Source organism: Vicia villosa, linkage group LG3, assembly GCF_029867415.1.
Source record: "Vicia villosa cultivar HV-30 ecotype Madison, WI linkage group LG3, Vvil1.0, whole genome shotgun sequence".
In the NCBI taxonomy this organism is placed as follows: domain Eukaryota; kingdom Viridiplantae; phylum Streptophyta; class Magnoliopsida; order Fabales; family Fabaceae; genus Vicia; species Vicia villosa.
Window position 1 is genome coordinate 59,290,881 of NC_081182.1, and position 15,583 is coordinate 59,306,463.

Consider the following 15,583-nt stretch of genomic DNA (forward strand, 5'->3'; position numbering starts at 1 on the left):
GGTGCCATTAACGCTATAGATATGGAGACATGAATATTTCAGAAATTTCAATATAGTCATAGTTATATCCGTAGGCATATGCAATTTTCCGTTTTATGCTATTAACATGGATACTGTGAGTTTGTTTGCAGATTCATCCTTTTTGTTTTTGGCGATTCTTAATTTGTATTGCAATAATGTACTCTATCGATTGGAATGAATGAATATTTTACTTAGTCACAAAAAACAGGCAGTTTAAATGCTTACTTTTTTTTAGACAAAATGATGTCGTTTTGATAATTTTTAAAGGGTAATGCTAACGAGTGCCCCGGAGGCACTCGTTAAGAGTTAAAAAAAGGTATATTCTTGTTTGAAAATACTTGTATTGAATGCATTGAAAATTAAAATAAGTGACTTTTCTAAACAATAAAAGATATGTTTTTTCTTAAATGAATTGTATTCAATGCAATATTTTCTTTATTTGGAAAGCTTAAAGAGTGCCCCTAGGGCACTCGTTAGCATGATCCATTTTTAAAAAATATTAAAATATAAATATAAATAGATTTTTTTTTCTTTTCGCACTCTGGTTCCTAGGGGAATGAGGCCCTAGTAATTCAGAGCTCGTGCAGAGCAGGAGTTTGTTTATCACTCGAGCCCAAGTCCTTGGTTAATATAATTAGACTTTGCGCAAATCTTATTTTGAACAATTTCTTCTCTTTGTAATTAAATTTATTAGACATTACAATATTTTATTACATTATTTTGTATTTTGTACTATTTTGCTGTGTGATCACAATGTTTAAAATTTAAATTTAAAGATTAAATTTATAAATTTTGAAAATTTTAAAGTCTCATATATTTTTTAGAGATAGTGATTCGGTTCAACCGATTTAATAACTATATAATTTTGTTATAAAAATTATTTTATTTTACTCAATTATCTAGTTTAATCAGGTTTAATCATGCATTTCGACTAGTGATCAGGTGGTTCAACTAATGAACCATTGATATAGTACCTCCGGCGATTTAATGTCCAGTTTAATTTTTAAAAATATTGATGGTAAGATTTTAAAGGGAGGAAAAATATAAAATTGTTAAAGAGGAAAGTTAAGATTAAGTAAATATTTTATTTTTAATCTAAATATATTATATAATATATAGATATAAAAAAGTTTTAAAAAATTCGTGTGGCTACAGTCACACCATTCCCCAACATGGACCCGTCCCTGCTAAGTCATAAGTAAATAATTTGTATCATTCCTCATCCAAAAATAATTTTGTAGTTTTGAAAGGTGTTCTAACTTCATTAAACACCTTTTAGATAGTGATATTTTTGGGAATCTTATTCTCCAATTAATCTCGTTGTAGTTTTTTTTCCTGAATTTCGGCCCTCTCCTTGTAAATAAAAAAATATATCATTAAGTATTAGTTCTAATGTAAAAAAAAATGGTTCTAGACATCGTATCATATTGACCAGCAACAAAATATTGGTGATTAAAATAAAAAGGAAAAAAAGAAATTATGTTTAACCAACGAATACATAGTTTTATAAATTTGGAGGTGGTCGTATATTGGGAAAATTACACATTCCAATTATAACTTTTTTGAGTTTAGCAATAACCCATTGTTTTACTTAAGTTAAGTTTCAATCGGTTTGTAATTTTTTTGGCTTCCCGTTGTTGTAATCTCGAACGTGTGGTGTTTTTTTATTTATATAAATTTCTTGATTTCAAAAAAAAAAAAAAAAATTGGACTACTTAAGAAAATATAGTGGTATAACTAAAGATGATTTTACTTCTTCTACTCTATGATCGATTCTTTAAGACAACCATATATTTATAATAAATTGTTAGAATCAATCTTGATAGAACAAGATTCGATCACTTTCTTGATATATTTAAGATCTTTGTTCTTCATTCAAGTAATTCAACCACATTTGATTGCAACATGATTCCCTTGCACAATAATTTGAAAGAATAAATTTTGAAGTAATTGAGAGAGAAGATAAAATTGAGAGAGGATGAGTTATTGAAGTATAAGGAAGAATGAATGGATATATATATATATATATATATATATATATATATATATATATATATATATATATATATATATATATATATATATATATATATATATATATATATATATGAGGAGAGATCAAATTACACCCGAAGAGTTACACCACGAGTTACACTCATTCAATAACTACATTTTGAATTAATATTTTTTAAATTCAACCGTTGGATTGAAACATAATATCATATAGATCATACCTATAAAGTTTGAGCTTAATCTATAATGTTTTACTATGTCATTGAATTACATCAAAATTAACGTTATATGAAAGCTCATTTTGACGTTAATCTTTGGATATCTTGATCGTATAGTAAATCATTATAGATTAAGCTCAAACTTTATAGGTATGATCTATATGATATTATGTTTCAATCTAACGGTTGAATTTAAAAAATATTAATTAGAAATGTAGTTATTGAACGAGTGTAACTCGTGGTGTAACTCTTCGGGTGTAATTTGATCTCTCCTCATATATATATATATATATATATATATATATATATATATATATATATATATATATATATATATATATATTGTATTACAATCACATGGTGCCTTCCTATTTATAATGAGATTGCTTGCATATCAACCAATATCAAACTAACTAACTTTAATAAGTTATATTCGAATATGTCGAATACACACAACTTAGTTACCACAAGTTGTATTTGACTCTGTCGAATACATGCAAACTCGACTACACTATATTTGACTCTATCGAATACATGGCCCTGTCAAATCTTGCATTTAAAAACATGCTTAACACAAAGAATTATATATTTAACACACTACCTAATTTATTGTGTCTAAGTTATCTATAAAATCATCATATTTCTCAATCTGTTAAACAATCTAACTTGCACGACCTTCGTCATGACATCTGCAATCTAATTCTCAGTTCTACATCGTTCAAAGTCCGACTTTTCATTTGGTACTTACTATCTAAGATAATGGAATCTCATCCCAATGTGTTTGCTTCTTCCATGTGCTATTAGGTTCTTGGCCAAACTGATAGCAGACATGTTATCAATCTTCATGATCATTACTCCATATTTTTACCTGCAATCTCCTCGATCAGATTAACCATCTATGTTGTTTGACATACACAAAGAAAAGCAGTTGGTGGACTTGGACTGAAGCACAATGGTTAGTTCTATCTATATTTGTTGAGTAAGTGGAAATTTAATGTTCTTAATGAAGCGTAATGGTTAGTTCAATCTAGTTTTATTGAGTAAGTGGAAATTTCATGTTCTTAATGAAGCTAAGACTATTTCGAAGGTTTTTCTATTATTCAAATATGGTGACATATAGTCAAAGATCATTGATGGGATGAACTCAGGTAATGGAAGGAGGAACTCCTTTTGGTGGAAGGATTTGAGGTTTATTGGTTCATCACTCATGGAAGAATTCAAGTGGCTTCATAAGCAGATAAAATGTAGGATTGTATATGGAATAAGCATATAGTTTTGGAATTTAATTAGTTGGGATCTAAGGCTTTATGCAAAGTGTAACTTGAGATCTTTTCTTGTTCAATACACCAGGATGTAATGATTTCTAATATGCAGGAGTGGTTTAAGAATGGATGGAACAATCAAGGTAAAACAATCAAGTTCTTAATTCTACAATTACTACGACACAATACATAATTTATCTAGAAATACTCCCTAATATAATGGTTATTTAACCATCCTAAGTAATTTCTCAGACTAGGAGAAATTCGAATAATTTTTCAAAGAAAATTCAATAATGATCTTTGACCACACTAAATAATTTTTAAATTCAAATAATTCTCCAAATAATTTATCCAAATTAGAATCAAAGAAATACTCCGAAGAGTCAACGAATGGAAAGAAAAATGAAAAAGTTGGTGTTTTAACAATTCCAGAACGCAGAGTACAGAGAGTGATGAAAGAAACACTCATAAGTATTTTTTTTGTGCTTTAGAATGAAACGTGTGCATTTCTTATATAATGCAATAAATTAACCAAGATATATAATCTAAACAAAGGGAGACTAAAAAGAACTTACATAATGTTAGAAACTAACTTAGTGTTCAAGATTAACATTGGGAAATATATAGTTTCTTAATTAACATAAACACAAATAGTTTTCTAACAATGTAATACTTAAGTGTGCGTGTGTGTGGCTGAGTGATGAAAACTTTGGTTTTGAGGGTGTACTCCCCTCAAGATGTCAGGTTCAAATCCCACTAGATACAAAATTGTTTTTTTTTTAAAAACAACGTAATAAAGAAAAAAAGTTCAAATTCATCCCAACTTAAAATTTTGACATGTTGCAACATGCAGATCAAATAACACTAGGGATGACAACGGGGTGAGTCGGGACAAGTTTTACCTTTTTACACGGACGAAACGGTAAAACCCGTAAAAAAGAGAAATTACAAACCAATTAAAAACTACGATAAAAATTGCAGAGGATCTTTGCTATAGTCATAGAAACTACAATTGCAGTGTGTAATTTCTCCACAAAAAACCACTTCCAAACCATATATTTAATGCTCCAAACTATATTATTCACATTCCAATTTTCATTCCGAAAACAAATTCCATTTCTTAACAACCAAATACTCCATGACGTTGCATACCAGATACGTTTCACACACACACACACACACACACACACACACACACACACACACACACATATATATATATATATATATATATATATATATATATATATATATATATATATATATATATATTTTTTTTTTTTTATATTTGGGAGGAAATATCTATTATACTGACTTTTGCATGAATTTGCATAATTTAAATAATCCTATAAAAGTCAATATCGGATTTTTAATAGCACAATCAATTTTTTTTGCATTTGAGAGAAAAAAAGAGGATATCTTACTCCATTTCTTGGATTTGTCCCCCACCATGCGAGTTGCCTAAAGTGCCCTCTTGCTTCTGTAGATGTATCTTCAGAAGCACCCTTTTTTTGGTTAACGTTGTTTTGTTCCGTAGATTTACATACGGAAGCTTTCGTAGCTGCATCTACGGAAGCATTTGATGTTATATTTATGTCATACTCTTCCTCTCCCCCATTCTTCAGTTTTCTCATTTCCAAACACCCAAACTCTTCAAACCTCAAATATCAAACTTCTACAAAACTTGTTTTTCTTTCTCTCGAGTTCGACCGATAACTTCAACATCAACTACCAACACATTCCAACAACTCTCCAAACCTCAAATATCACAGGTGACTGATGGAGCTTCCGTTTCAGCTGATGTACCTGGTACCCCCGTTCCAGCCAGGCCTTCTCCATCAGTTCCATTTGAGGGGCCTTCTCCATCTACTACTTCATCACGAAGGCATCAGGATGATGCCGAGGGTTCCTCACAGATGCCCTCTTCCTGCAGACGTCGACAAGGCAATTCTTTACTTTTGTGCCTGTGCCAGTGACGATCGATGTAGGATCTTCGATGCCACCTCCTAAGATGCACGAGGATGATCTGGTGCCGGAGCCTGTCTAGTACTCGGGGGGGTCCTATAGATGCATCCCTTTGACAGGGTATGCAGATCATTCATCCAGGCATATCTGAGAGAGGGAGGTAAATTTTCTTTGGTTATTACTTATTACTCTTTCTTCAGTTTCTGACTTTGCTTATTAATAACATTGTTTTTTTGGGAAAATTTCAGGATAGGGAACCCAGAGGTTCTACAACCAAGACCGAAAGATTGTCTCTCTCGTGCAGCCTAACGAGTCGTGGTTCCAGGATGCACTCGCAGCTTCTAAGCTGAAGGACCTCTGTCAGGTCGGCTTCTAGACGATCCATAATGAGATGTTGATTGCATTTGCAAAGAAGTGGCATCCAAAGACTTCGTCATTTCATCTTTCTCACGGTGAGATTACCATCACTCATGATGACATTGCATGCCTCCTGCATCTACCTATTAGGGGTACCCTCCTTGGTCATAATAGGCTGACGAAACAGAAAGAGATGGAGATGCTGATTGAAGAGCTGGGGGATGATCCTGCTGACGCGCTTGAGGAGGCGGAGAGGACCCACGGGGCGCACATGAGGTTTCACTCCTTGCATTAAATATAAGATGTCGAGCTTCTTGCGGCACATGAGGCTGCTGGTGACGAGGAAAAAAGTATATACACAGAGAGAGGGTGCTAAGATATTACTTCCTACGTACTTATCGAATATCGCACGTGTCCATGAGTACAACAGGGAAGCGACTACACTGGCGTACACCTACCACAAACTCAGAGAGAGATGCTTATGGAAGGCAAGAACTGTGGCTGGCAGTTGTACCCTCTTAGTGGTAACAATCTTATATCATTATACATTTTCTCAAAGTTTATTATATATTTGTGATAGTATGTTTGATCACCGTATTTTTATCTTTAGAGTTGGATACTACAACACTTTCCTGACATTATTGATTAGGGAGAGGTGTCAGGTTACACTGAGGCTATGCCGCCTGCTAAAGCCTTCGCCCATTTGAAGGGAACCAAGTGCCCGATCGTTCAGGCGCTGTCTTGACCACATGGACGCTGAGGACATCCGATATGACTCCTATGATGATAACCGTGAGACGGTTTCGTGGAATGACATCACCCTATATTCTGATTAGTTGACTCCTAGTTCGACGATTATTGTTCGTTATCTTCCGAAGCTCGACATGCGTCAGTTTGGATCTATCATATTTAAAATAAGAATAAAAAAATAAGAAATGTGCTAGTGAATAAATACAAATGTGTCAGTGAATACATATTTAAAATAAGAATTAATTTAGTTAATTTTAATAGTAACATAAATTAAATTTAATAAACAAAAATATGTTAGTGAATAAATAAATAAATAAATCTTATATTAGTATTTTAAAATAGAAATATTTTAAGAGCAGAAAAAATTAATATGACAATTTTTAAGAGTTAAATATTTCATATTGATTTTTTAAGCTGAAAAAATTAATATGACCATTTTTAGGAGTAAAATATCTCATATTGAATTCTTGATGATGTTAAAAAAACTCAAAATTATATTTATACTTTTATGTAGTATCAAAGAAATTTAAATATTAACCAAATATATAACAAATATGAAACATATTTAATAAATGGCAGATTTAGAAATTACATATTAGTGTGGCTAAATATAAAAAAATTAATTAATTAATATATATATTTAAAATAAAAAATAACATTATTTAAAGTAATACATTTATAATGAAAATCGTGTGTTAAATATGAAGGATTAACAAATATAAAAGTGTGAGAAACTTGAGAGGTGGTGACAGTGTTTCAAAACCCGTATCAGACTGGCCAGTTGAATCATGAATCGGAAGGGTCATCGATCTCATTTGAATGCTGGATCAGATAAATTATTAAATATGTGAGAGTCTGACAAAACCGACAAAAACCTATAAAAATTGGCGAACCAACGATTTCTAAAAATCAACGTATTAAATGTTTGTTTTTCTTTCCTCAGACAAAACGACATCGTTTTGATAATTTTGTTAAAATATAAGTAGAGTTTGTTCAAATTTTATTTGGAATAACTTTTTCTCTTTTGAAATTAACTTCATTAGACATCACACTTTTTTTTAATTTAGTTTATATTCCAATTAGACTTTGTTCGAAATTTATATTTTGTATTATTTTGTTGTATGTAATGATTATGTTTAGAATTTGAATTTAAAGAATGACTTTGAAAAATTATATTTTGAAATTTGGTAGGTGTCGTGATTTTTTTAGAGATTGAGTCATCTAGTTTGACCAGTGCAATTAAATTATTTGATTTAGTCATATGATTCGACCGATAATCCAATAATTTAACCATTAAGTCATTAACTCATCCTCGTAAATTTAATAATTAGTCTAATTTTTAAAACATTATATATATATATATATATATATATATATATATATATATATATATATATATATATATATATATATATATATATATATATATATATATATATATATATATAAAGAAAGAAAAAATTGATGAAGCTATAGCCACACCATGCCTCATAGTAGATCCGTCCATATTATTTACCAATTACTACAAGTTTTAGAAAATATTTGATATAATCTTCTAATCTGATAAGTTTTACCATAATATTATATGGTATTATAATTGTGCAGTGTAATAAAACTAATATATTAATAAAGAAATGTTCAGGATGATATGTCTGCCTGTCTGGGATTTCAATTTTTGCCGGATCCATATGTAATATACATACTTGTTTTCTATAAATAAATTGGGAGATAAAATGCTCCTCATTCATCTATTATAATAAAGTAATTCATTCAAAGAGAAAAAGACAAAACAAAAAAAAAAGTACAAAAGGATAAAAAGAAATTCTAACGAGCAAATACACAATATTTTGTTAAACTAAATAAATAAATGTATTTCTATACATAAAAATAGGTTTTGCGTAAACTTAATTGTGGCATGGCAGAGAGCAGATTTCTTTTGAATGGTCTAGTGTTAGCATTTAACCGACAACCGTCATTAATGCAAGTCCACACTCTGAAAATTCTTACCATATGCTGAAACCTGCGACCCACTAGTGGTGTCAGGTGTGTCTCACCTCTCATGCTCACAGTATCATATATTTGGCTCTTTAAATTGTAGCATGCATACATGAAAAAATGTACCTCTTATCCTTGTAAAACTTCAACACTTACATTACATTTATTTTTACTTTTATATATTCATTTTGCAGTCTCCTCTTCAACTACTAGAAAAATGTTTCCAAAACTATTACCTTCAACATTATATAATTCATTCATGTACATAGAATTAACATGTAAAAGAATTTTTTGAAGAACTATTTTTTTTGAAATATTTCAAAAGAATTTTTTTTAAGTAAGTTTTTGAACATCGCTTTTCAAATTATTATATTGTGCTAGTTAGAATTTTTTAAAATTCATTTTTTTGAAATACACTTATTTTCTTCGCTTCTATTAAGGACATTGAAATAGATGAATTTCTGAACATTACAATCCACCCTAGTGGTTAGTTCATTAATGAGGAACTTAATGTTTAATTAATTTAGTGTGTACGAAGGAGGTGAGGTTGTCAAACTGAGAGTAGATGTTGATAGGTGGAGCTATTTTGAATTGTTAGGTGCTATTAACGAACGAGGTTACGAGACCATATAGAAGATATATTGTAGGGATTCTACGGTTGATATGAATTTGTTGGTTGATGACAAAGGTGCCTTAGAGATTGTAACGCCCGCTTTATTTAAATTGTTTTTCGTAATTTATTTATGCGTTGATGTGCCTTATTAGCATTATTTAATTTAATTAAATTAGTCGAATAAAGTTTAGCGGTGATATATATAATACGGGAATAATTAATTAAGTAGTAGAAAATAATAATAATTATTATTATTATATAGTAATACTAATTTAAATAGCATAAGAGTGGTGTAGAGATGAGGGGGGTTAGATTGTAATCCTAAGTGGTTAAGTGAGGTATAGTAGGAAGTTCATAATAAGTGCCATATTTGGGAAAACAAAAGGAAGAGGGAAACATAATTCTGAACAGAACATGAAATTGAGGAGAGAAAGGAAGAAGAGGCTAGGGCTCGGAGAGGAAAAAGATAGTCAATAGAACACGAAGAAAAGCAAAATCTCTGCTGAAATTCCTAAGGTAAGGGTGGGGTTCCGACTTTCTAATGGGGGATATAATTGTAGGTATGTAGGGATTTATCATAGCTTAGGTTTTGATGAAATTGTTGTTAGAAGTTTGTTCATTGTGATTGAAATTGATGTAATGATGTTGTTGTGCTTTGGTAGATGTGTGTGGGCAATTAACTGAATATAGATGCTGTTATGAACCTGTAAAAATGAGGATTTATCAATTATATAGAGTGTCTGAGAGTTAGAGGGAATTGGGTTGGAAAGATGCTGTCAAAAATAGATATTTTTGGTTCTGGTTAGGCTGTAACCGGGTAGCAGCCCTGTTGTAACTGGTTACAGCGTTGTAAAATAGGCTAATTGGGCATTCTGGGTGCTATAACCGGGTAGCAGCCCTGTTGTAACCGGTAACAGCTGAACGTAACAAATATCAAATGCAGTCACAGTGATGTGTAATCGGGTAACAATCCTACTGTAACCAGTTACACCTGACAATTCTAAAAAAAAACTTAATTTTGTAAAACTCATAACTTTTGATCCGTAAGCCTGATTTAGGTGTCGTTTCGACCATAGCGAAGCTAAAATTATTCCTAATATTAATTTAAACACGAATTTCGTGCTGCTTCTTACACGAGACTTAAGTTGGAAGAAATCAAAGAGGATTTGTGTCAATTTTATATTCATCAGCTATTCATGTAGGATTTGTGTCGATTTGAAGATATTATAGTACTCTAGGATATATGGTTACTAACTTTGTTCATACTGTTGCCAATATTTGAAGTATAATATTTTTGATGTTACAGATTTAGTTTGTTTGACATGAGTTAGTTACATGTGAAAATTTCTGTATTCATACTTTACATGATTTAGTTTGTTTGACAGGAACTATAATGATGTATATATATAATTTTGGATATTATAGTGGTATTATATTAGTATATATATAGTCCTACCTATGGTTGAAAATATATCTTCGAAAATATATTACAGGTCGAAAATATTACAGGTTGAAAATATATTACAGGTCGAAAATATTACAGGTCGAACTGGGAGGCTGAAATTACAGGTTGCACTTTAAAATACCTCATTTAGCAACGACAGTGCTTTTAAAAAACGCTCTTAAAGGGCCACCTACTAAAGCGCTTTATTACTAAAAGCGCTGCCTAAGATTAAAAAAAACACATAAAAAATAAAAAATAAAAATGCAACCTACGAAAGCGCTTTTGGAAAAGCTCTCTTATAGGGGGGGCTACCAGAGCGCTTTTTCAAGAAAAGCGCTCTTATAGGGTGGGCTACCAGAGCGCTTTTTCTGGAAAAAGCGCTCTTATAGGGGGACTACCAGAGCGCTTTTCTGGAAAAAGGGCTCTTATAGAGGGGGCTACTAGAGCGCTTTTCTGGAAAAAACGCTCTTACAGGGGGGCTACCAGAGCACTTTCAAAAGTGCTTTCGTTACCTACGCCAGCGCTGGCTTTGGCAGCGCTTTAAAGCGCTCTAAAAGGCCTTCCGCGTTGAAGTGATAATGCAACGGTCGGATCGTCCTGAAATTTTGACACAACGTTCATGACCTTTAAGAGCACATTATGACACTGGTGATTGGATTCATAGCTTTCTATGTCGGTTTGTCGAGTCCATCTTTGAGGTCATAATTTCTTGGTGTTTTTTGGGTTATTTTGTCTCTCTTGATTCTTGTTGTATTCAAAGATTGATTGCAAATTTTGATGATGTTGATGTATACCTCTAACTAGTGTTAGCGAGAATCTTGTTTGTACCTATTGTTGATTATAGTGGAGATTTTAAGTGGCCTACAGATCCCGTGGTTTTTTACTCCTAATTAACAAAGGTTTTTTTACGATAAAATTGTGTTGTGTTGTTTGATGTGTTTTTTCTTGTTGGTTGTCGTTGCATGTGATATTTGGGAGAGTTTATGTTGTTGAATATTTCATTGCGTTTGTGATTTCCTCCCAACAGTTAGTGGTATTTATAACAATGTAAGGTGTTTATCAATAAGGATACAAATACAACCATGATTCAATATCATTTATCTCATGTTGGATGAAGTCTTAATCAAGTGTTGCATCTTTGGATCATTTGTTTAGTGGCCGATCAAATTTAGAAAATATGGTGTCATGACTGAAAGTCATTTTCAAAACGTTTTTTTTTAAATTATCATCACACAATTGATTTTTCTCATGTGGGAGAATGGTATAAATATTTTTGGGAGTTACAATCAATTGTAAGGTTTGATTTTACAAAACATGTTAATGTTATAAATGTAATACATTCGAAGATAGTCTAATAAATGTGATCAATAATAATGAGTTTTGAACACTAATTCTGATTTATGTATAATAAAGTGTAAGTTCAACCTCTATGGTCCATAATGAATGATAGTAGAGTTCTTATCTTATACATAGATTAGATAAGTTATACTAAAATACGCTTATTTGAGGTCTGTCTTATTAAAAACCATAAATATTGAAGCACTCAATGACCCAAAGGAATACTTTGTCTTAACATTGACATCATTTTAGAGAATTGATTATCATGACTTTAACAAGTGTGTTCTATCTAATAACATGTATTGTTGTTGATTCTAATTCTATCAAAAACATCACCAACAACACCTTAACTAAAAAAATATTAGGCATAGAACAACATCATTAATATAAACTATAAATGAACATCCCTCAATAAACGAAGTATGCTTAGGCAATTTCCCTAGACTATACATTAAGTCCACATATTTAGTGAATGGATGTTGTTTATGAACATGACAAATTGAAAACCCATAAACATCTTTATTCCAAAATGACATATGGAAGTCGATAAACACATTAAAAATTTTTAAAACTAATTAATAGACGATGAAAAGGTTTTTTCTTTAATAATTTTGGGGTCTTTTCTTGAATGGTGTTGATGAATTATATTGTGGATATGATATGGATTCAAGATTTCATCGACACATTTCTTAATAAAAAAATAGCAATGTTAATATTTAACACATATATAAAGGATGAATATATATATATATATATATATATATATATATATATGTGTGTGAGATTGAAGTGTTGTTTCAAATTAAGTCATAACCATATGGACTAAAAACTATTACAATAAATTTAATTGTTTATGCTTCACCATCTTTTGCTTTCTCTTTTGCTACACCTCGAACAAGAAACACAGCTTCTATAAGCAATTGTCCGTAGCATGGAGCTCTATCAATTTTTATATATCCAAGGTCACCCCAGTCTTTTCCATGTGAATTTTTTACTATCCAATATTTTTTTAATTTTTTCTTTACTTTTTCTTCCCCATATCCAACAATAACAACTCCGTGTTTTCCTGCATCTAGAAAAGCATCTGCATTTCTTGGACCAGAATATATATCACTCTGGAATTAAAATAAAACATAATTAATCTACATGTTGCAATATAAAAATGAAACAAAAATTATGTTGAGATTTTAGCAAAAATAATTTAGAACACTTACTCCTTTAAAATCTTTCAAATCACCCTCGATCCAAATCAATTGTGCTGCAACAGGCGCTGTCCTGATTTCCTCTTCTACATTCTTTTCAAGCTTTTCAAGAGCTATTGATTTTTTTTTGGGTAATACCACTCGTTGAAGGTCTATTGCATCGTAGGTTTCAATACGTAAAAACACCTAAAATGATTAGTGTAGAAATATTAAATAATTAAAATGCAATAAAGCAAAATGGTTAAATGTAAAAGAGAACACTAAAAGAATAATACCTCACGCGGATAACCTGTAGGTTTGAATCTTTGCTCGTAAGGGCATGTGTGAGCTAAAATACACCCATTTTCGGAAATAAATTTTAAGGCATCACGTATAGTACGCCCTTCTATATCATCTGTTTCATTTTTTATGAGATGATTATATATGTCTTGGACAGATAAGAATATAGGCTCTCCATTGTTAATAAAATACAATGCCTCAATTACATCACAAACAGCAAATGCATAACAACAATCTGGAGAAAATTATATATTAGTATATTAAAAATTTATATTAAAAAATTAAAATAAAACCATTATGAATAATAAGAAACTTACTTCCATTGCCCTGATCTTTGATAAAGTTAAGAGTATCATTCTTTCTCCATTTATCAAATGAAGTAGTATCTTTCTGGTTTAAAAAAAATCAAAATAAAATTATTTTTAAATTATAGGTGTAGAAATAAATAAAATAAAATTACATTAAATAATAATTGTAAATAATCACACTTAAAGTCTCCTCATAAAACTAATTTTTAAATAAAATATGCATAAAATACATATAAATTAACAAAAATGATTTTGACATTAAGAAAGAAAAGGGAAAGAAAAACATACTTCCAGTAAGATTTCAGTTCATTTATGTGAAACAAAAAAAAAAAAAAATCAGCACAACAACAACAACAACAACAACAGTAATTAGAATCTTCAATGGGACTTAAGCTATCTCTCCATTTATCCCAGCAATTAGAATCTTTCTACATTTAAAAAAGAATCAAAATAAAAACACATTTCCAGTAGGATTTCAGTAAAACTAAAACAAAAAAAATCATTTAGGTGAAAAAAAAGAAAAAATATTTCAGCACAACAACACTAAGTTATTCACCAGAGTGATTTCAGCTTCTGCGTTCTGAGATGAAGCCTAAATGAAACAGAAAAATAAGAAGTCATTTGAGAGGATGAAGATGATGAAGAAAAAAGAACACAAGATTTAGATATTTGACTAACCATGGTGCTTGCTACTAGTTGAACCCTAGAGTTGAGAGAAAAAGTTCAGCAGAAGAAGAAGATGAAATAGGGAAGGAAACCTAAAATTTGATTTTATAAGCAAGGCAAGAGTGCTCATTTTTTTAATTTAAAATAGTATAATATAAGGTACAGTTTGCTTAGTACCTTGCTCGGATAAGTTTGTGGAATTAGTGCCAAAATGAAACATATTAACTGTGGGCCCCAAATTTGCGTCTCACATGTTGCATAGAGTGGCCATGTAGTAGTTGTTTACATATTGGTTATCAAAGAAGCCACTATAATGTTCCTAAATCAATCACCATCCACATGTATTTTTTTTATAAAGACCACATATTGTTTATTTTATGTACTTACATGGATTGTTAATTTAATTAGTTGTTTATGTCTTCGTATAAAATCGTGTAGTTTTCAATTAAATTTTAATCAATAAAAATGCATGAAAATGTATATGTAAATATACTAACCAGATACTAGAGGTACTCAGAATTATGTTTTGAAAACATGCCAAGTTATTGGACAATCCTACTACAGACCCTTTAAATTTGAGTTTCATCACATTTAATAATACACTATCCACATGCCAAAACAAAGTAAAACAAAACTTTTTGCTTGGTTTTCAAAAAAAAATTTGCTTAGAGTGTACTTACTTCATCCTGAAATAAAGATTAAACATGCAATGAAGTAATATTATCGGTATAAAATTTAAGAAATTAATTTTAATTAAAAAATTCTTTACTTTTTTAATAAATAAATATTAAATACTATGATAGCGAGTGTGCTTCATTTTTCATATTATCATCGAAAAGTGACCATGTCGTATTATATTCGGGTGTCCCTATTCTAGAAAGATATTTAATATTTTCTCTCTCTAGAAATGTGCTCTCCCCCCTCCCTCTAAAAGGGGGCTAGGGATTGGAAATTTCCGATGGCCGGTTCTTCTCAAAATCACGGCGGGGACTGGAAAACTTTTAGTAGAAGATCATTCAAGGCGATTGGACCGCGGTGGGACGTTTTCCCGTGGGGAGGAGGTGTTAGCAGGAAGAAGAATGTTGCGATTACGTCCATTTTCTTTTCTGAGTTTCCGGAATCTCACTCAGCAAAATCGTTCTTCGAGGTGTT

General features: G+C 30.9%; 1 protein-coding gene across 1 annotated transcript; it reads right to left on the bottom strand.

Moving 5' to 3' along the window:
- Positions 1 to 12,827: 12,827 nt before the first annotated feature.
- On the bottom strand, positions 12,828 to 14,651 carry LOC131658156 (uncharacterized). The gene is made up of 5 exons (XM_058927485.1): positions 14,595 to 14,651; positions 13,775 to 13,847; positions 13,454 to 13,692; positions 13,191 to 13,364; positions 12,828 to 13,091 (listed from the first exon to the last, which is right to left on the bottom strand). The coding sequence occupies exons 1-5, from the start codon at positions 14,649 to 14,651 to the stop codon at positions 12,828 to 12,830; spliced, it is 807 nt and encodes a 268-aa protein (XP_058783468.1).
- Positions 14,652 to 15,583: the final 932 nt, after the last annotated feature.